The 23,539-nt window shown below is 35.1% G+C and overlaps 1 protein-coding gene across 4 annotated transcripts in view; it reads left to right on the plus strand.

The window, feature by feature from the left end:
• Window positions 1-23,539, plus strand: part of CACNA2D1 (calcium voltage-gated channel auxiliary subunit alpha2delta 1) — a 381,052-nt gene that overhangs the window by 191,439 nt on the left and 166,074 nt on the right. For all 4 annotated transcript variants that reach the window (XM_030479619.1, XM_030479618.1, XM_030479620.1 and 1 more), the window contains 2 exons: window positions 6,905-6,949; window positions 23,326-23,455. In XM_030479619.1, the coding sequence (XP_030335479.1) occupies window positions 6,905-6,949; window positions 23,326-23,455 (175 nt within the window). The remainder of the gene's footprint in view (window positions 1-6,904; window positions 6,950-23,325; window positions 23,456-23,539) is intronic.

The following is a 23,539-nucleotide window of genomic DNA, read 5'->3' on the forward strand; positions in this document are numbered from 1 at the left end:
TACTCTTACAAGTATTTTCATATCGTGTCTGCCTTAAGCTATCAAAAATACCATTATTTGGTAAGATAACTTACTTCTCAACTGAAGTCTATATAGGATAAACATTTACATAGGTTTTGCATTTTTAAAATACATGCTATCTTAATGAATTTCTTCACAAAAATTTTGGGTTTGGGTTTTTTCAGCTTTTTTTTTCCACTGTATAAGTTTCTGAGTTTCACCTGGACCATTCACATTAACTGTATTTCACAAAATATATCATCAGTCAAAGTGAGGAAGCAAACGGATATTTTGCTGTATGGTATGTTCTAATGCAGAATTTAGAGTTCAGAATAATGTTCATAATATCTCTAAATAGGACAGCCCTGTAACTATACTATGAGCATGGTCAGGAGAAAGGAAGAGAGGGGAAGTGAGAGCAGAACAAGTGTCCACTCCATTTACTAATTGCGAACTTAACTGATCTAATATATTTGGCTGTCATTTATTATGACATGTTGAAAAGAATGAGGTATTCAGTCATAGGAAGTACCTCAAGTTGCAGGGAAAGAGGCTTCAGTTTATGGGTCCTGACTCTGTGAAGGTGCAAAATAGGGTCCAAACTTCTCAGAGATTTGGAGCCTGAAGTTCTTCAAAGGTCCTTATAGAAATACAGTAGTCAGGTACGCAGAGAATATTAATGCTGGCAATTCAAGTACTTCCAGATTTTTAGATTCTTCCAAGTTTAGACTTCAATGAACTTTTTCATTATCTCAGTTTTTAACTCAGATGCCTAAATTCTGTCCATCATCAGCACTGCAATCTTTGTATCTAGCCTCAGATCAAAATCCCTCAAGAACTGATATCAAGTGCTTGAAAGTGCATTTTTCGTATAATATATTTTTTTCTGGAATCTGTACATTACTCTTATCTGATAAATTATGTTTATATGAGGGCTGTATGTTTTAGTCCTTGTGTCTAGCATGCAGAGGATTAAATAGATTCCTCATTTTATTTGTCACTCTGATGCATCTGTGAATGGACAAGAGATCATCTAATGAAAACTGTCTATAAATTTGAAGGTTTCCAGATTATTTCAGTGAAGGAATAACCTGTAAATGAATGCTGAATAAGTTGATCTTATCTTTTAAGAGAAAGTGTATTCTATGCAAAAAGTATACAGCACCTTTAATCCTCCTTTGTGTTACTTCCTATAATCTTCACCTTCATCTTATCATTCCAATTAATAGTCTCAGTAGAATCTTGAGAAAAGGCCTTTACACAAATCTGATGAAAAAGGCTTATCATAAACTATAATGCAGATCTGGAAGTTTTTAATTAGTGTATGAAATTTAATATGAGAAAGCAGTTCTTTAACAAATTATGTTTAGGGAAAAAATACCTAACCCAAGTGACTCATTTGCCCATGTTGTGAGAAATATGAGAAATATTTCTAGACTGGGATGTTATCGAACTGTCTGGTATTTGTAATTTTTTATTAAAAATACTTTGATTTTTAAAAGATATTGTTTGTAAGTCCTGTTTCAAGATCCCATTTTAAATGTACTTTCTAACCCTTTCTTATAGCCCATGTTCACACATAGTAATCGCAACTAATTTACTATATTGGCTGATCTTTTGTTCACTTTAAAGACAGGACGTTAATCAGTATTTCTACTCATAGATAATGAAGGGGAAAAAAAAGTTATCAGCTGGTAATCACCTTATTTTACCTATGCCATTTCACTTACGTAAAATTTTAAAGTTGGTTGTAGTAGCTGGCATTCTTTCTTTTCCCTATTCATTGTCTTTTATTCCCTAAAGTTATTTTCTTTAGAAATAGATGTCATTTTCTATTTGTGGTAGGCCATATTTAGCTTTAATTTTGGAAGAGTCTAATTGTGCCTCTAACTGCATGTCAGACTATATAAGGAATTAAACCAAATCTACCTGGATTATTTGGCATAGGATTTATTAGGTTGGGTTTAAATCTTAATTACCCTAAAGATATTAGCGTGAACATTTTTTAAGGCACTTTATCCAAGGGGATATGAGAAAATTTTTTTAAATTGAAGCAGGTGGATTTCATCAACACTTAATGAAATATTTTTTTAACATTTATAGGCATTGACACTCATTTTATCCAGTATGTCTATGAAAGATGAAATAAACCAGTATGATAAATATTTCTATTGCTGTATGCTGAGCAACAGTACTCCTAGTTCTTTTGCTAGTGTTCTGTGTCTTTTAAAAGATTGTGGGATTAATGCAGTTTTAAAATGTTCTCCAAATTTGTATCTGTAGTTCTAAGAACTTAGTTTTAAACTAAACAGTCAAAATCACACATATATTTGTGATCTGGTTTGTTTCTTCTTGGTTGTTTTTTCTTACACTATCTCAATACCTGCAGAACAAAAGAATCCTCATAGGTATCACTACTACAAGGTTAACTGCAATGTAAAGGAACTTTTGTATGTTGGCTCTTTTTGGTTCATTTAGCACATGTTGAATAAAGTACTTAGAAGTCATGGGAAGTATACTAGTTTAAAACAAAATTCAAATAATCATATTTGGGTTTAATTTCAGATTTTAAAACCTGCACTACTAGTTATGTAGTAATACGTATTTGCAATATAATCTGCTACACTAATTTTATTTTTGCCTCCAGTGGTTCATTGAAGAAATTGTTTGAAGTATGGAGACCTTTAACAAAAACTCTTCTGTTTTCTACTCTGAGGGAATTCATTATCTTCTAGCATCTCTGTAGCAAATAAAGTCATGGAAGAGTATTGATTTTTTGCTTTCACATTGTATCTACAATTATTTTGCAACTGCTACTTTTAGGAAAAAAGGCTAATTGTGATGTCTGTCTAAATTAACACATTACATTGATTTCTTTATGAAAAGCTGCAATAAACTGGTTTCTTCCCCTGTTTCTTAAATATAATTTGTTTATTTTCAGATCATTAATTATAGTGTCTCACAAAGTTCTAGAATTCATTTCAGGCCTTCAGTCTTCCCTGCATGCCTAACACCATTTTGGGCTGCATCGCAGGATGCAGCCAATGTTACCTAGAGACCTCACATACAGACCTGAGGGCATAAGTAATATTAATCACAGCTTAAGTGAAAGCAACACTTCTGAATAGGTAGCATTGGATGTTCATTGAAAATCTTAGTATTTCCAGTATTTATTTTTTATTCTTTCCTGAATGAAATGTAAACATCTCTTGTGGAAAAGAAGGTGCTTCAAAAATCACACAGCCATTTTTTCTACTGAAAGAGAGGTTTGACCAGTTAATGCGGTCCATATTTTGTGGACAATTCTTGGAATTGCAGCACAGGATTCACAGAGGAGGTTTTCCTACAGAAGCCATTTTGTGGCATTGATGACAAGAAGTTTTCATCTTTGGCACTTGGTAAAAGAAGGATGTATAGCTTTTACAAAAAAAGAAAAAAAAGACATAGATATTGTGATTTACTATACAGAATTATCTGTAGAGTCAGATATGGATTGTTGCAGTGCAATCCCTTTGTGCTGTCCTCGAAAGAATTCGACTGGAAAAGATTATTATTTCCTGAGACAACAAGCCAATTTCAGCTCCATTCACATAATCCTGAGCTGAGATTAAGTATTTAACTAGTCAAAACAATAGACTTGTGTCTGTAAACTTGCTCCATAGAGAATCAAAATGCTAGTGTTCGTGTTGGTGTGAATCCAAATTTCATCTGCAGATGTTCTGAAAGATTATATTTTCCTGTGATTTTCTTCTATTTGATGAATATCTCAGTTTCTTCAGATCCCTAGACCTAGAGCTCATAGAGACAAAAAACTTTGGATTCTGTCTGGTGAAATTTAGGAAGTCATTCATACTACCCAATATGTAGTGTTTCCCATTGGAATTGTTTTATGTCCAAAGCTGGGAAACAAAGTAATATTGAAATGAAAAGCAATATAAAGACAATGGAACAATCTAACCAGCATAAAATAATATAAAAGTGTGGAAGAAAAAATATTATTAGGATAGAATAGAAAGAATAGTAAGAGTCACAAATAAAACATTTATGACCTAGTCCTGGTTTCCTAAAGTCACTCTTCCATAAATTCAGCTTTGGGACTGTCTTACTAAATGTCTTCATTCGTGAACAGCAATAATAGTGAGTATACACCTCTCTCTCTCATAGCATTACTGGATAAAGAATAAAAGTAAACATCTAGCATATTTACTTTGCATCTTGGGCTTGCTGAATAAGTGCGCAGTATTACCTGGTAGCAGAAGCGTATAAGGGTGGTAAGATTTAAATTCTTTTTGTCAAGAAGTTAATAAATAACTAAACCACTCGGGAACCAGCACCAAAGCAATTTGTTCTTGTCAGCTAGAAGTTGTTAAATTATGAAAAATTGTCCTTTAAACATCTAACTGATCCATGAATCTAATTTGTGAACTGCATAGGATTCAGTGTATGCACAGTTGTAGCACTGGGTATCTCCTATTTTCCATATTAAAAGCAGTGAGATATGACCAGTGTCAGTGTTTTAGTTTATGCATTATATAGGTAATATCTCCAGGGAGAATAATGAACTGTAAGATATGAATAGCCTAACAAAATATCTAATTCCTTTGGGAGGGTGGTGGTGGTTATTTTAATTAACTTGTAAATTTATCGTGTTTCTGAAACATAATTCTTTAATAGGTGATTTAAAAGATACTGCTTAGTCCAGTAGAAATATAATTGTGACAATAAAGAATCATTTTGCTTAAGTAGATAAACAACAGAATTGTACATGTAGAGGACAGTGTTAAAAATCCTGTGCATTAAGTGATTTGATGACAAGGTATACTGTGAGGGTGAATTTGACCAGTGGGAAGGGGGTGCAGAAATAAACTGATACCTAGATGAGAGTCAGTACAGGAGAAGGCCTACTAGAATTGTGTCTTATGAAAATGTTCGTTTTTAAAATGAAGCCACTAGCCAAAAAGAATATATACATTATGTCCAGCTAAGTATGTCTACATTGCTTTTCCTGGTCTCATTTTTCCCAAACAAAAGCTTCCAGGGAAGAGATTGCAGGGGAGCTGCTAAAACATTTACATAACATAAAACATAAAACATAACAAACATAACATAACAAACAAAAAACACAACGCAACACAATATGGTCAAAGAAATATTATTTTTTTCCTTCTTTCCTGAAACGAAACAACTTTTTTTGTAATTACACAGATCATCTTGTGATGAAAACACTTGTGCTAACATTTCCAGCTAATACCACTCAGAGCTGTGTCATTTACAGTTTTAAATGTTGCCTAAAGAATCACGTGCCTTTTTTGAACAGATCAATTTATTTACAGAACAGTTATTTTGTACACAAACATGTACAAAGTAAAGAAGCTCTGAAGAAAATTGAATCTTTTGCCACTTCCAACTTACTCGAAGGCTTCCACAAGCATTACATGATATTTTCTTTACAACAATCTTGTGAATAAGGAATTAGATTTGGTCTTTAATGATGAAAGGGATTTCCTCCTGTGTCTGTAACACACTGAAGTCTGGCTTTGTTACCCAGATGCTATGATACTAAACCAACTGACCTGCAGGTAGAACGGTGTCTTGATGGAAAAGTGCATTTTGAGGGAAAAAGAAAGAGGACGAGTTCATGTTAATAGCATTTACCTCAGGATGATATTTAGCTCATCTGTAATATATTTCATGGTTGAATCTCAAAAAGGTCACAAAGGAAAATGAATGATGTCATTATTTATGAAGTGAGGAAAACGATGGTTTTACAAAGATGAACTGCATTACCTTGTAGCACTTCGTGATACTTTATTAGTGCAAGTAATAATTGTTGTTGGTTTGCCCACTTGAAAAATGATTACTGAGATCATTATTTCCTGTTGGCCTTTATAAAAAAAACCCCACATTTTTAGTGGTCAACTTTTTATGTAGATACATAAATCCAAAGGTATTACCATAAACAGAACTGAAAATATAAGTTAAGGCTGAGGTTAATAGGAGTTGCCTATTTTAAACAAGCTGCAGGACATGAAGAAATGTAACTTCTCCTTTATTCAAAATCTGTAATGGGACTTAAAAAAATACTATGTACATATATGTATCTATTTCACGTAAAAATGCACATGATAATTCCTTACTTTCATTCAAATAGGTATAGGGCATATTACATCAATTTAATTTAGTGGAAAGCTACTACAGTGAATGTAAATCTTCAAAGATTTAAAATGATTCAGAAATATTCCGAGAGAAAACAAAACTGTATTCCACAGGCAATACCCCAATTTTCAAACTGCTGTAGACGTTACACTAAATGTTGCTTCTGACCGATTTTGTAATGGAAACTAGTAATCTTCTCCTTCATTGCTTTGCTTGAATTACATGGTACAGTGTTTCCACAGAGCTGCCTGCATTCACTCTATGCTACAACAGCCAGACTCTCCTGTGACGTATCTTCCCAGATTTTATTTTCGCCGTGGGAGGTCAATAAAACAATAAACGTGTGTGCAGCAAACACTTTACCCACTTAGCAATACCCATGCGTCGTCGTATTTCTTGTCTGCTAGATGTCATGGTGCATAAATCACGTAACTGCATAGGGAAGGAGTCATATGCCTGTAACAGAAATTCTTTTATGGGCTCTGGATTTTGTCCAACTTTGTACTTTTCTAGCTGGGTTTTTGAGTGACTTATGCAGCTTATGAGGTAAAAAGCATTAAATGAATGAAGTTAAACACGAGCATGGGGAAATACTACATGCAACAGAGCAAGCAAAGGTCTGATTCTGTCATATTTCAAAGAATACATAATGAAATGTGGGCTTATTTTAAAATGTATTTTAGTACAAATTATTGCTGGTAAACTTTATTTTTATTTTCAAACTAACAGAATTTTCTTTCTCTTGCAGAATAATGATATAATCTATTACAATGCGAAAGACGATCAGAATGATGTAAGTAATACGTTTCTTTTTGTTTCATTGTCTGTAATCTCAGAATATTAAGGGACTGAAACCATTAATGAAACCCAAAGACCATCATTTAAATATTTTGCAGAAACAAGAAACCAAGAAACTTAGAAATGTCTTCAAAAGTTTCCTCAAGAGCCAGATAATCCTTTATGTTCTAATTCTCAAAGTCTGTCTTCCCTCATACGATCTGAGTTACTGACCAGGCAGGTAATGTGCTGAGAGAAAAAAGATCCTGACAGGAGTATCATTAACTTTTAGAAATTTAATAAAATCATAGTTATAGGACTGGAGAATCAAAATTATAAATATAAATAATTTTCTTTACTCTGAAGGAACCTTTTTCAGGCCCTGGTTTTCCAAGTTCATATTATCGTTTCCTATATTCTTTATAAGAAATTTTTTACATGAGGGAAAGCAAATGTAAAATATTACTGAAGAAACTATTTTCATGCACTTTGTTACTCATATGACTGTAATAAGCTTTGGGGAAACTGAAAATCCAGGCCCAAGATTTAGACAAAATCTAAGATATTTCAATTCCAGATTCTACTAAAACTCTTACTTTAAGTGGTTTGAAGTTTCCAATTTGGTTTTAACTATTAAAAAATATTAATGTCTTCTGGGAAGAGGCCAAATTACCCTCACCTTTGCTTGAGATCATACAACTGCTCATCTTCATTATAGACTTAATTTAGAAAACCATAGAAAAAATGTGTTAAATGTTTTAATCAGAATTGCCAGCATGCTTCAGTTGCACTTTTTACTCAAGTATTCTTTAGAGATTGATGGCATCACTGTTGTAATTGATGCTTGTGCTGTAAGGCAATTAAAGAAGGTACATAGATCATGTCAAAAAGAACTATTTGATATGCTTACATAAAGTCACAAGTACTGGAATTCAGATGCAACAAAGACTACTGTCCTGAGTTTTAAAGTTTGTATGATTTAAGTGAAAGTCATTAAAAGTAAGCTAAATTTAAAAGATACTGGTCTCTTCTCATGAAATTCACTTGATTTGAGATTGCAGGTTCTAATCATTTCTGGAAACAGAATTACAGAGCTTAAATATTGGAATTTGATTTTAAATGTACCATATAGTGATGGTAGATTGTGGTGTGAAGTAAAAGACCCAGCTGTATATGTTGTGATTAAATAGTACTGGGAAAGTTCTTGAGGTGACTACTTCTACAACCTAAATCCAAATTTGTTAGGCAAGGTGAGGAAGGAAGTATTGTTCCAGAGTTACTCTCCTTTTCTTTGGCTTTCTATTCCCCACTCTCACACCCCCAGAAAAGCCCAAAACACCACCAAAAGCCCCACTAAAACAAACAATCAAAGAACAAAACAAAAAGAAACAAAACATTTTATTCCACCAGGTGTCCTATTTGGATTTCTGTTTCAGTTTTATTTCTTTTTATGTCTTTTTGAGCTCTTGGAATGAAGTTTGCAATAATCTGTATTGTTGAACTAAGAATAGTTCCTTGTGAATCAGGGCTAGTCTGTGTAGGTGTAGACCATGGTTTAGTGGTGGACGTGGCAGTGCTGGATTAGTGGTTGGAATCAATGATCTTAACGGTCTTTTCCAACCTGTATGATTCTTGCTGTTTTAAAAAGGTGACTGTTTCATAATGATGCTAAATGTTATGGTCCTTCAGCTGCAATATCAGTGTTAATTCTTCATAAACAAAATCTTATTTATGTTATAGAAAAAGAACAATTATTTTAGAGATGTAATTTATACATGCAGATTTAGATCCCTTTAAAAGGCCCAGTATTTCAGGAACCATTAATATGTACCTCCTAAAAAAGTCTCTTCCGTGTGTCTTGAGCTTTCCACTGTTAAAACTTCTATGGATTTTTTTTTTTTTTAAATTAAAATTTTGGATTTTTTCCTTCATCAGTGAAGTTGAGGCTGATTAGATAAATGCAGATTAGAAATCCCAGAAAAGTTTGTATTCTAATTGTAGCACTTTGTTGGGAATAGAAAGTTGTGGCTATGATTTCATTAAGGTGGTAAGAATCAGTTAAATATGGGAGTGTGAATGCAGCAGTATTTGTGCCTGTGCTGTGATCAGTAATCTAACTTGAAAGAAGAAGCCATAAGGATAAGATGGTCAATGATTTGATACTGATTTTTTGGGGAAAACCTGCATCCCAGTTTTCAGCTATGTATGCAAACACAACAGACTCTTCTCCCTTGTTCCTGCCTGAAAAATGCTTGAGAGGACATAGATGGCATCTTTTTTCTTAATAAAGGAAGACTTTAATAGAATCATCTCTGAAACACTGGCTAGTAAAACTGCTTTTGCCACCCATTCTTTGCTGTCTCTTACAAGTTCCTATTTTTTTCTCGTCTTGCGTGCTGTGAGCCTTCCTTTAATCAAAGGACATGATACTATAATTTTCTTTCAGTATAAAAAGGAATAATAAGCTGCAGAAATTTATTTATGAAAATTAGTTATCCGAGGTAGCCACTGCAGATACTTCTAGAGAGCTGTTGAGTTTATCCTGAGGTAGGTGCCTACGGTCAGCTGAATCACTTCTAGATACATGTTTCTCTCTGTTGACCAGGTTCCTACGACAGACCCTTTTAGATCTTAAATAGTAGATGTTCAAGAATTAGAAGAAATTAATCTCACAGGTCCTGCCTTTCAGCTTTTGTCTCCACTCACCCTTTCAAAATTATAGCTTTATCAGAAGAACAATCCTCTAACTTAAATTCTGTGTATTTTTTCTATGTATGTTAATATGCTGCAGTAGAGTTTGTTTTCCTCCTCCCTGTTTATGTACCACATTTGGGAGATCCGTCTTCCTCATTTTTCATCTGCTGTCTTGATGGGCCTTTTTGAATCTAATGACTGTGTTTGCTTGGACTGAGAAAAAAAAAGGGAACGTGAAGACCAATCATGCTTTGGCCTTTGGATTTCTCAGTCTCTCAGATAAAACAATCAATTTGTAAGCCCTTAGTCCATCTCTCAGTAATATACCTTTTGTACTCTTTATCCTACAACAGCAATTAGATTCTACTTGCCTATTTCCCCACAGCGCTGCATGTAATGTGTGAGCACTTCATGGTAATTAATGAGTTTTATCCTCACAACAAGGTAGGAGGCATTATATTCCCATTTTTCATATCTCACAGGAAGATAATGGTCAAGCTTGTAATTTAATACAGGTCTCCTAGACTTTCATTCACTGCCCTTTTCCCCAGAACCCTTTCAGTTTGATATATTGCAGCCTGGGTTGTGCACTTTAATTTGCAGGTGCCAACTGCTTGTGCTGTATTTGGACAAATGCTGCAGTGCTTTTATTGGACAACTGAGTGGCACCACATTAAGATGCCCTTTCCTTTTAGTTTTAATATTGCTTTGCCTGTTGTCTCTTCTTGCCCTTTGTACCCCACTCTGTTTATGGTCATCTTTACTTCACTGTTCAGTTCTTTCCTCTTTTTTTATACTGGTCTCCATTTTATTTCTAGTGATTCCACATCTTCTTTATAGATTCTCTGTATATCTAATTTTTCTTTTTCCGTGTGTTCAGGTAGTCCACCTCTCCACTATGCACTGAATTGCTCAATTGCTTAATTTTCATTCTTCCTTGATTCATTCCTTAATGTTTCTCTCATCTCCTCTTTGCATCTTGCTCCTTTTCTACCTTTTTTAGGGTAATTTCTTGTCATGGTTTTATAATCTCCTTCCTGCACAAGTTACTACAACCTAATGAAAAGAAGATTGAAATTCTTCAGTGATTTTAACTGAAAGGACTAAGGATGACAGTTAAAGAAGCAAATGTTTCTTTAAGATGAAACCAGCCACACCTCACTGGAAGTTTGCATCTCCTCTGTAGGTCTTGCTCATTAGGCTTTAATTGGAAGCAACCAGTTGTATCTCCTGGCATGAGCTGTGCCCCTAGTTAGCACAAGTGATTTGTTGGAGAATACCTTCATGCAGCTCCATGTTGGATTGCAGTCATGACTAACAAAGCAGTACTTCTTGTGCAGTTATTGATCAGGTATTAAGTGATAGAAGCACTTTTTAATTTTATTTTACTGAGGGAGGCTCTAGAATTATGGGTCCCTTTGGGAGTTGGTACCTGCACAAAATGTAAATTCACTCCGTGATGAGAGTCAGTGTGTGGGTTCCACTAGTGGGAAGCGATCTGGAGCATGCCTATGGCTGTTTTAAATATGAAAACCATTTTTTTATTACTTTATAAAACTTTCAGGATAAAATCTTGTATAACTGATAAGCTGTTTCTGCCACATGGATTTGATAATATTCTTAATTCAGTATGCCTCGTTATTTGGGATTAACATTAGCTCCCTTAGTTTAAAACTGCAGCATAAATGTAGCTATCAATCAAGGTTGTTGTGTTGTTTTTTGTTTGGGGTTTTTTTTTTGTCATTGTTGTTGGAGTTTTGTTTCCCCAAATAAGAATGATAAAAAGATATATCTACATCAAGTTGAAATCTGTTGTAAAACTAACAAAGGTTCATTCATTAGGTGTGAATGTAAACATCATTTAAAAAAATTCCTGGTGGGTTTTAACATACCACAATTCTGGGCATATAAGGTGGAATTTCTCACTGTAATGGGTATTAGCTATACAGACAAATGAAAAAGTCTAGCTTTTTTTTTTGGTGTAGACGAGGGAGGCATTTTGCCAAGGTAGTTTGCTCTTAGAATGACCTAAGCTATAAGAGGGAAAGAACATTTGTGCTAGTATAGATTATATGTACCATTATGAAAGACTGTCAGAGTAGGACTGTCGATACACCCGTATAGGGAACATTTCTGAAACCTTTCTTAAAGAAGTTTCATTAGAACGTGAATTACTAATCTCCAATAAATGTCATATTTTTCAAATATATTTTATTTTTTTCAAAATGTATCTTGAATATTAACCTATATAATTTGCTACTGGCATTAGTACTTGGAATTAATAAGTAAGGCTATAATACAGTTAACATTTTATTAAATTAAGAGGCAAAAAATTGATAGATTCCCATAGATGTCACAACATACTTACATTTTTCAAAAAACACCTGCTGGTCGTTGCGCTTTTTTGATTCCTGGGAGTATTCCAAGCCTCTGTATTGTGCTTCTCAAATATACAACATATTCAGAGATGTTACCCTCTCAAGTTTTTATATTCTAGATATAATAGAACATACTTACTATGCTATGTTGAAAAAAAATTTAATCTATTTTTATTTAAAATCAATATGTTTGAAAAACTTATTTTATTTAATTAATTAAATATTAATTAATATGTTTGAAAATAAACTGCTCTGAAAAGGTACATCTATATTTTATCTTTTTTTACGTAACAAATTTATTACACTTTAGGGAGTTGTATCTCTTGCACTTTAGTGTATAACCAAAATAATGTTTATGGTTAAAATGTACACTTCTTGCTGTAGTGGAGATGTAGAAAAATCATGTTATAAGATAGCTCAAAGTGTCTTATCTTTAGTGTATGGGGAGGAAGAGTAAGTAGGAAAACCATATTTTTATGTTCTTAGGTCTGACATCTGTTGTTCATCCTTTTTATACAAAAGGATTTATTGGTTTTATTTCTAGTAATTTCATGGTACCTTGACTTCCAGGTCTTTAGGAAAATGCATACTCCAGGGTTTTCTCTGAGCACTTTCCTCTGTCACATCTGGAATCCAGTGTTATAATTTCTACCAGTGCGATTTGGATGCCATTGTTTGGAAAATGAGCATTGGAACCAGTAGTGAGGGCATGATTGACATTGTCTGCTTTAGTAGCCAGACTTTTTGCGTTGTTCACTGAGAAATGTGTGCCTTTTACCAAGTATCACTGGGAAATATGTCAGGTTTTTCCATTTCAAGGCATTTTAGGTAAACTTGAGTCCAACCCATAGGGAGAAAAGACACTCCTTTGAGCTTCCTATTGAAATTATGATGATCTATTGCCACAGGGAGCAGGGGTTCTTGGGGTTTTTTGGGGGGTTTTTTGTTTTGTTTTTTTTTTTTAATGTTCTGATTTAAAAACTAGGTGTCGGGTTTATATCCCTTTGTTCAAATTTCTGCAAGTCTTCTCTTCTCCCAAATGAATATGCATTCAAGCCTGCAATGAAAAATACATGATAATGAAAATATATGACTGCCCCAAAGCTAGCTCCTACCTGTGAATCAGAGTTATGAAATAATAATGGCAGGAGTGATAACTGTAGTTGTCAGTGTCCTAAAAAGGATGAGGATGTTCTTAATGCAGAGAATCCTACCTTGAAGGCAAATTTGCACAAAAGAGCAATGCTTGAAGTCTCTCCATGGAGGCTAAGTTTGTGCCACATCAAAGATCCAAATTCAGCCCTAAAGGTAGTGATTCATCAGTTTAATGGAAAAATTCTTCCTTCAGGGTGTTTCCTACTAATATTAAATGCATGACTGATAATAATTGCAGTGAATGCAATGTAATTATTTATCGCTAAATAAAAGCAACTCCAAAAGCATTTGAAGTAGTGATTTTTAGGCTTTGTTGCCTAATTTCAGATAGCAATGTTGTATCAGTGTTTTGACATGTCACTTGGAAATGTGTGGCTCACACTGAGATTTTTAAATGGTACAAACCAAAATGAATGACAGAATTTGATGTTTTCATATGATTGATTGAAGGTGGAAGTAGGCTTTGAGAATTACAAGTCATATCGAGATTGGTGGAATGGAACACTTATGATATTCTAATAAGATTTAACATGTAGACTCAAAATAGCTAAATCGCCAAAATCTTTGAGTCATGTTTTCAAGTTTAAGAAGTTAAAAAAGAGAAAAACAAAGTGCTGATAGATGTATCTTCTGAGTTCTGCTGATGTGCTGCTTATTCATATGTCAGATGAAATAAATGATCAAATGAACCCTTCATCATAAATACGGGTGAGATAAGAGGTAATTATTATAATTACATAATTGCCTTTAATATTCAGATTGTATATGGGGCAAAGGAGATGCTCTGGTATCCCCATTCTGGGAAGTCTATACAATTACTATTAATTGACTGGGAGACTAACATGTAGCTTTGCATTCCTCAGATGACATGAAACGCTGCTTTACTCGGAGACATAATACCTTATTGGCTTTCTTGAAGATGCTTTCAAAGTGGTTTATGATTCCAAATGTATCTCCAAACAATGAATAATCTATTCATTGCACTGTTTCGGGATTTTCAGGAAGTTCCATGTAGCTCAAGTAATCTGAAAGGTAGTTACTCGCCTGTTCCTGCCCCTGACTCTGCAAATGAGAGCATTTCTGAACTGGCCAGTGCAATCTGCAAAAGGCCAGATCATTTTTCCTGGCCTTTCCACATGCTCGTTGTCAACATGCTCTACCCCTGTTGTTTTTTGAAAGCGGGTGAAAAAAAAATAGAGTGAAGAAGACAACCATATCCAGTGTAAATCATTTCCTTTGTAGGTGTTTGTGAGTGGATGATCAGGCTATTCTGTGAAATATAAGGCTTTCTTACTGTATCCAGTGTTATCTTTTCCTGCATTTTTCTTTAATAGCATCTCTAGATTCCAGTACTTGGCATAAACGTGGCAAAGCAGCAGAGCTTCAGAACTGAAGCAAGGTCATTCACTCTGTAGTTCTGCACCTGGGTCATGTCTTGAGTAGGGCTGAGGAGGAAGCAATCTGAGGTTTAGCTTCAGAAACATTGCTTGTGCACATGGCTGTTGAAAGGCTTTCTGTGCTTCTGTTTTTGTCTTGTGATTCAAAGTTTTTCAGAGGTTTTAGTGTTGGTATGTGAAAAGGTGGATTAGAGCTGCTCTTGCAGTTCTCTTCATATTGTGTGTTTCAAAAAACTTTTAATCCAACAGGGAATCACATCAAATAACTTTTAATCCAGCAGGGAATCACATTGTCCAGACCCTAAAAACTTTTGAACTTGGCTTCAGTTTGACCTGTTTCTTCATTCTTTTTTTCTTTTTCCTTCTGATGTGCTGCTTGGGCAGATTATCCTTCTAAAATTTCCCCAGTCTCTGTGAATGCCATTCTTCTAATTTATTGCATTGTTAGGATTTCCCTATACAGGCATTTTTAAAAAACATAAAAATAGTCGTGCACAGCGTTAGGGCAGTTTGCTTAAATTATTATGCAGTATTTAGTCTGCAGGGAAAGTCTATGGTCCATACGTAACCCAGAGGTCAGTGCATGGCTTAGTGTTAGCTACTGTTTTTATCTACCTAGATACAGCTGGCATTTAATTAGTGAAAAGCTGCATTATATTTATGTGAGCATGAATTAATGAGTGATGTTTGGATAGTGTTTTGAGCCCCATTAGTGTTAACTCAGAGGATCACAGGAAAAAAACAGATTAGAAGGGCTTCTGGTGGTCATGTAGTCCAACCTTCTTCTCAAAGCAGGGCTTTACTGTTATTAATGTTGCTGTTGACACAGAAGACGGAACAAATTAAGAAGAAAGAGCAATAACCGATTAGTATGCTGCAGGATGTACAAAATCTGGGTCTAACCAATATGACAGAAGATAAGCATGCATGGTGAAATAGGATCAGTTGATGGCTTAGCAAAGCATGGCAAAGACAACTGCATCAGATGAAAAAATCAAATTAATTAAATGTTCACATTCAGTTGGTATTATAACTAATTCTCTATGAGGCATTAAGATGATTTAATAGTTCTTGTTCTCCAGGGGTATGATCTTTAATCAGATGTTGGGGTGGGAAGAGGTAGGCAGCGTGAGTCATTCCAATAACAGTAGAATAGTTCCTTGTTTGAAATTTAATTGGGTGATGTATAAAAAATCTAAATTATATAGAGTGAATTTTGGTCTTGAAATTATAGACGACTGAGTATTCTATGGGATTTTTTGTCAACAATGGATATTTTTATTTCATTTTATTACATAACTTTCAGTACTCTAATGGGATCTGAATGATCAATGATTTAAAGGAGGCTACGAATTTTAAAGGATTTTTCTTTTTTTTTTTTAATAATTAATTTTTTAATAAATTATTCTGATATGACCCTGTATTCCTAGTGCTGGCTAATGATACTGTCTTATCCAGTCAAGCTGCTACTGAAGTCAGTGCTGAAGAAAGCAGCTCTGTGCCACACATGGTAACTTAAGAGCAGGTAGGAAAGTCACTCTTAGTGAACACCCTGGAACTGAACCCCTGAGTTTCCTAAGGCCATCACCCTATATAGAAGAGAAGACGGGGGGTTCAGGTGTAACTCCACTGTAACATGAATAGGATGCACAACCCAGGAAGAATATGGAGATGTTGCCTGAATCTTCAGTAATGGAGGGAGCAGAATTAGAATAGCTGAAGCTAATCAGACATACACAAGTTCATGGGACCAGATGGGATGCTGATGTTACTATAAGGCAGCTCTTCATCATCCTTGAAACACCGGAGAGGTTAAGAGAAGTTGCTGATAATGTGGGAGTGGGAAAGTGCCACAATACCTTTAGGAGGATAAATGTTTTACGTGCTTAAATATTTAAAATACATATTTCATTTTACCTGACATTGTGTTTAAAGAGAAAGTAGGAAAGGACAGAAATGGATTTTTACATACTGATGTTACAGCAGCAGACTTTACACAGCTTTGCTTTGAAGGTCAGCTGTAATGTGTAATGAGAAAAGAACAAACCTTCCAGATCTTTTCTTATTAAGGAAGAAATCAAGGTTTCAAGAAATATAATTCTACCTCACTAAAATATGATGTCAGTTTTAGGAAGACAAGCTGATTGCACAGGTCTCTCTAAAATAAATTACTTTAATTGCTAATATGTTTTGGTAACTTCAGATTTTCAGCCCCTCATCCTGCCACCTGATTTAACCTCCTTAGCCCTACCTTGTCGGGACACTTAAAGAATAGAATCTCTGCCTCTTCAAATCAGACACATATATATTGTGGCTTGTTTGCTTCACACCTGCGGTTACAAGTAGGTGCTCTCCCTATACGCAGTGGGTATTAGCTGCAGGAACGCAGTATCTCCAGCAATTTCTACTTTCAGTTTTCAAGTAAATATCAAGGAGATGTAGGAATGGTCTTGGCTTACAAAGTGGAACAAGTTCCATTTGGTAGGTCTTGTAGGAATTTGAATTCTTACATTCAGTTTAAAAGAGTAAATCTGAGCAGGTGTGTAGTCCAGCTCCTCTGGAAAAGTATTAGTTAAACCTATTTGAATTTTTAGTATAATATATTGCCATGTTCTGTCCCATTTGGACCACTAGTCTACCACTGAATTTCTTCTTTAATACTTGACCAGCCACATGCTGACTCCCTTTTCTAGTTGGGTAGTTGTTTGTCATGTTGTAGAAAACAGCCTATCATCTCTTGCAGTTTCTTACCCACAAAATGTATGGAAGTTTTATTCAGTGATTTGTAAGTCATAGCTACAAAATAGAAGGATCAGTCCTGGCGATATGATTCAAAACAAAAATTCATCAGTCCTTTTAGCATTTTTCTAAACAACATAGATGATAAAATCCTGATATAATCATTAGAAATTTAAAATAATTGCTGGTTTTCAATAATTCCTTTATTACTATCTTCTTTTTTTTTTTTTTTTTTAGGTTATTGCCAAATGATCTCTTAAATCCTGATAATTTTCCTTTTTGACAGAAATTAAAAAAGTTGTTATGTTATTTACAAAGAAGTATAATTCCCTGAGTAATGGTATTTAAGGTGCACTTAGATGCAATGTCAACTCTTTCTGATTTCCCAAACTTGTATTTCTGTTTTGAAACTCTCTTCACCTGAAGGAATTAGGAAAACCCAGTCTTTTTCACCTGTTTCTCTAAAATGGAATTCACTGAAATGCTAAAAGAGAGACAGATTTTCATGGACTCATAAAATCATCAAATACTTTGCGTTGGAAAGGCCCTTTAAAGGTCATCTAGTCCAACCTCCCAGCAATAAGCAGGGACATCTTCCACAAGATCAGGTTGTTCAGAGCCCCATCCAACCTGGCCTTGAATGTTTCCAGGGATGGAGTATCTACCACCTCTCGGAGCAATCTGTTCCAGTGTTTTACCACTCTCATTGTAAAAAATTTCTTCTTTATATCTAGTCTGAATCTACCCTTTTTTAGTTTAAAGCCATTAGCCTTGTACTATCACTATAGGCCCTGCTAAAACATCTGTCCCCAGACTTTCAAGTCCTTCTGTAATAAATGAGTTACATCAAGGATTCATTTATTCATGAAACAGAACTCATGATGCAGTGAATTTTGTGAATAGGTTGGTATACAAACAATAGAAGACGCTGTTATGTTTGGGCTATATAATAATTTGTGGGTATCTAAAAGTTCTGATCAGAAGCTTTGAACCATGAAGGTCAGTTACATGAATGCATACAGAGGGTTTTGAACCATCCATAAAAATAATATAGTTATGTATACAGTAGACAGGGACAAGCCTGTAAGTAGGTGTGTAGGAGTGATTATCAACAAAAGATTACACCGTCCCTATATGAATAATATATATAATATATATTCTTATGTTTATGTATATGAATATGTATATATATTCTTATGTTTAACACCTCTCTGTTGTCTCACAGGAAAAGTGAGAATATTTAAGTTCTGAGCCAACTGTTTTCTTATTTCATTTATAACTCTTTTGGTTGAGTTTTGTCCCTAAGAGTAGATAGAAGGATTTCATTTTACTTAAAATCTTAGTGTAGCTGAACGAAGACCACAGCCCCCCGCTGACACAAACGAAAAGGAAGTAAACTGTTTGCAGTTCTGTCACAACCACCTAATGCACTTGACAGTTTTCCCACAGCTGGAAAATCACATCTATCGAAAAGGAAATAAAAGAAGGTGTCAGAAGGCAATGCACTCATGACATTATCTAAAATGCTGTGAAAGTGCTATGGCTATTAGGAATGCATTTTAGCTGCCTCTTCAAAATTAACTTCCCTCTATCATATCCTTAGAAGATCTGTTTCCATCCTTTGCTTGCTGCAAGCATATTGCTGAGCTGTCTGCTTCAAGCGACATCTCATTTTACTCTCGCTGTCGGGTCCAGCTGTAACTTTTTAATGGGGCCATAAACAGTGTTGGAGGGGCTGTGTATGTAGATCTGCTGTATTACTTTCCTCAGGGAGGGAAAAAACCCAACAAAACAGTAAAATTGATTTTGAGTAAGAAACTGTGTGTAAAAAAGATTCTATGCTTATTTTGTGCATGGTAGCATTCATTTGTACAGAGTAGATCTGGGAGTGGACTAAAACATAGGCAGTGAGATTCCACATTCATTCTCTAAAATGGCATTGATAGGGACAGCAAGGTTTTATGCAAAACATTGTCCCTAGGTATTAGGGCAATGGAGAATACTATCAACCAATTCCTTTCTATTTTATATAGGTATGAACTTAGGCAAGTTCCATTGTTCCTTGCTGGATATCAGTTCAGGAATTAAAAGAAATCTATCTTTTATTCTTTTGTCCTGATGCTAAATCTGTTCTGATGCTTTGATCAACTTCTACACTGTTCCTGCAGAGACTCTGCCTTCAGAAAACCACTGAAGATTGTTTCAGTTTGGTTGTGGGTTTTGTGTGTTTCATTGATGATGGTGTTTTTTTATTTAATATCAGTTTTCTGATCCTCAGTTTTCAACATCTGCAAGAAGCAAAACTCAGTAAGTTTTATATTATTTGTGGAAAAAATATTTCCCATTTCTACAGTAACCAGTGCTTTTCAGCTAACTGAATATTTCCTGGTAGAGATACAAAATCCACTCATCTTCCAATGGCTATGATGATGAAAAGTAAGTGAATGCTGTGGAAAGGAATTGGGATATGTTTGGCTGCAGCGAAATGGGCAGCTAAACTGTGTCAGAGATTCTTGAAATGACCTTGTTTCATTTCGTTTTAATAGTTGTTTCCTTTTCTTTACACATCTTTCAGTGATATCATGCCAAAAGTGATTTAGCCAAGATGACAAAGAACAGCTACAGAAGAACCCACTTTACCTGAATTGTAGCTGTTATATCAATTTCCGTTTATTCTGATGGTGAATGGTAGACACATTAAAAAAATATTTTATTTAAAACCAAAAAAATCTTAAAATGGCACAAATGTGAACTGAAGAGAGGAATTGATTCTATCTGTCTCGCTTGGGAGGGAGAAATTGGTCTGGTGATTCAATGCAGAGAATTGAGTGAGTTATTTTGCTGACTGTCAGTGGTAGGTAACAATGTAATTCAATAAGTGAAGGCCAGGTTTGAATAGATAGGAAATTAATCTTCAGCCAGTATCTCCAGTGGGATTTTCCTGTGCCAGTATTGATTGCATTTCAGCTCCTGACTTGAGAGAGATATTGGTTGGAGTTGGATTTTAATGTATTCACATGCTGGATTACTTTGATTCAAAATATGTGGTTTGCTACTTTTCAGAAAAGAAAGTTTAACTTGGTATTAAAACTGCACCAACCGATGCCACAATCTGTCAGGCTTTTGATAGAAATTCCAGACTAAAATAAATAATAACATTGAGGTGTTCCTTTTTATTTTATTTGTTTATTTATTTATTTTTTAATTTAGGTGTAGCTTATTTGAAATTAATGAATTTGGCAAATGAAAAGTAAATAGTTTCCACTTTATATAGAAGGATCCACCATGAACATTGAATGTATAAGGCCTGGCACAGCCTTAGCCTAGCTGGTCAGGAGGTAGTGGCCGAAGTGAGTGCAACGTTAGTGTGCCTGTAATCCTTCTGATACTTTCCTGCTGTGTGCAGAACTAGCTCAGATATCTCATGTGAAGGAAACTATGGAACTATGAAAAAAATTTTGTCATTTGATATTTCTGGGGTTCTGGGGGCAGATAGATGCATTGTTTCAATATCTGATTTGTATGTCACAAAATACTCCCGGGAAAAGTCAACAACAGGGATGCAAAAGCTTCTACATTACTTTATGTAGTTTGTGTAGATCCACTGCCCTGCATCAATGAAATTGAGAAGAGATGTTAGAGATGTTAGATTCATGTTCTTGTTTTGGTATCATGAAATACTGGTAGGAAGAATGACAGACAGATATCATGTGGTATGGAATATCCCTTTGGTCAGTTTGGGTCATCTGTCCTGGCTGTGTCCCCTCCCAGCCTCTTGCCCACCCCCAGCCTACTGGTGAGAGAGAGTGTTGGAGAGACAGCCTTGGTGCTGTGGGGCACTGCTCAGCAGTAGCCAAAACACTGGTGTGCTATCAACACCTTTATAACTACCAGCACAACACTATGAGGACTGCTATGGAGAAAATTAACTCTGTCTCAGCCAGACCTGATACATCGTTTTACTTTCTGCTAAATTCAAGAGAGTGGCATACTGGGTCAAAACATTTCAGGCTCTGTTGTACAAGTATTTGCTGCTTTTCTAATCCACTTTCCAAAACTAACACATTATTCTCTTAGAAGCATCTAAATGCAAAAGTATGATATTCAAAAGTCCTCTTCTATAACAGAGGTTGTCGTGTCCATTAGAACTAGTAATGAAAATAATACCACACACATGAAAGTAAAAGGCAACAAGGTGTTCCAAGAAAAATAATGTTTTTAGGTAATTTACACATTTTAACAATTTAGATTATTTAATGCCATGATATACTTGGATTTTACCTGGTAATAGATCTGCTTTTTAAAAAAATCATCCGTTACTTTCAGTATTAAGAGTTATGTTTCCCCCTCTGGCTCATCCACCAGAGTGGACTTAAGTACTAAGTAACAAATTTAACATCTTAGCATAAGGTGTAGTAGCTTTGCTGCATAGAAGTAGTCAGAATTATTATCCACCTTCTGTTCTTCCAGAAGTTTAATAGACTTGTATGCGAGATTCATCTCACCTAATTCTACACAGTTGTGTTGCAGTCTTCTACATCTAGGAAACTTGCCCTAGGGCTAGGTTTATAGTCAATGGAAAGTAGGAGGCACTTCTAAGGTACGACTCATGTATAATTAAGACAAGATGAATTGCACTCTAAAAATGCCCCTTTCTCTTCATTGACTATGAGCTCAACACTGCTATGTTGTTGAAATCAGTGGATGTCACTGGTTAGATGAATTCTGCCCTTTGTGGTTCCAAAGGAAACCACCTCCTTGAAACCCATCAGACTGTTGCTTACTTCAGGCAACGTTTGAACCTATACTTAATACAGAATTTGGTCACAACCCTGTGATGAAACAGATAAGGAAACATATGCAGTTTAGTTAATTACTTTGTAAGTGAGTTAAATTTGTCTCTCTGTACTTTGATAGGGGGTAATAGACACAGTGGTAGCGTATAGAGAGTAACCTCAGCACACACATGCCTGACTCACCAGACAGGTGCTTCTTTGTCCGCACTATTTTTTAAGCATAGCATGTTTTCAATAACCGATGACTCTGTAGTATTAAAAATATCCTTATAATTACATGCAGTTGCTGGTCTGAGTAATCATTCAATATAATAGTTGATTCATTGTTGATTTAAGTGGCTGTCTCTGCTCATGCCGTGGGAACTCCTGCATGTTCCAGCTGCTTCTGAACCAGGTAAAGACATTACCATCTCCCCTTGGTCTTCATGACCTCCTCGGTTTCCATGCAATTTTTGTAGCAGAGTTAGAAAAGCCTCTACTTTTCAAAGTATAAGATTTTTACTAGTTAAAAACTAGTCCAAATGACTGAGTGAATTGGAAGGAATCAAGAAGCTGGGGTGCAGATGGTAGGTTAGAGAGGATGGAAACCCAAGGCAGGCAGGTGGAAGTGAGCACCTGAGTGTTTGGGAGCCTTTCTACCTAGGCAGCTGTGCAGGAGAGTACATGAGATTTCATTAAGACTTATTGTTAAAATAAACCAGTGAACAAAACCTCTTTCAATCAGAAGTTCTAAGAAGCCTTAATTTCCTTTCTTTGTCTGGATGTGCACCACTGTTTCTCAAAAATCCATTTATGAAATATATATTAATGGTATCATTTTAAGATTTGCAATTTATTATCTACAGAAGGAAAAAAGATACACAGGATTTATATTTAAGATTTGGTAGAAATTATTACACATAATAAAAAGTATTGTATTTGCCTTGCATTATTGGTGTTAAAATTCCATGCACTCACCTTCAGTGAAATTTAGGTGTTTAAGGTATTAGGCTGTTACTTTTCTTTTGCAGCTCTTCATTTCACTGGGTTGCATTGGGTAACTCATAATTTAAAATAAAGTATGCACAAATATTTCTGGACCTGGAACAAATAAGTGTGTTTATACACAAATGCAAAATATTAGCTATGAAAGAAAGGCCATGAGCCTTTTATGTAAAAAGAAACAAATGTGAATGGAATTGTTTTTAGCATACTTTGTAATATTTTGCCCTTTACATGTCTTTCTTTAAAAAGCCTGAAAAGAATGACACTGAATCTGGCAGCCAGAGAATCAGACCAGTATTTGAAGAAGATCCTGTTTTCCGACGGCAAACATCTTACCAACATGCAGCAGTCCACATACCAACAGATATTTATGAAGGCTGTAAGTAGCATGTGAACAAAGTGATTTTATTTTAATACTAAGCTTATTATTCAGTAGTACTTCAGAGATGTGCTCTTCTAGGCA

Source organism: Strigops habroptila, chromosome 3, assembly GCF_004027225.2.
Source record: "Strigops habroptila isolate Jane chromosome 3, bStrHab1.2.pri, whole genome shotgun sequence".
Classification (NCBI taxonomy): Eukaryota; Metazoa; Chordata; class Aves; order Psittaciformes; family Psittacidae; genus Strigops; species Strigops habroptila.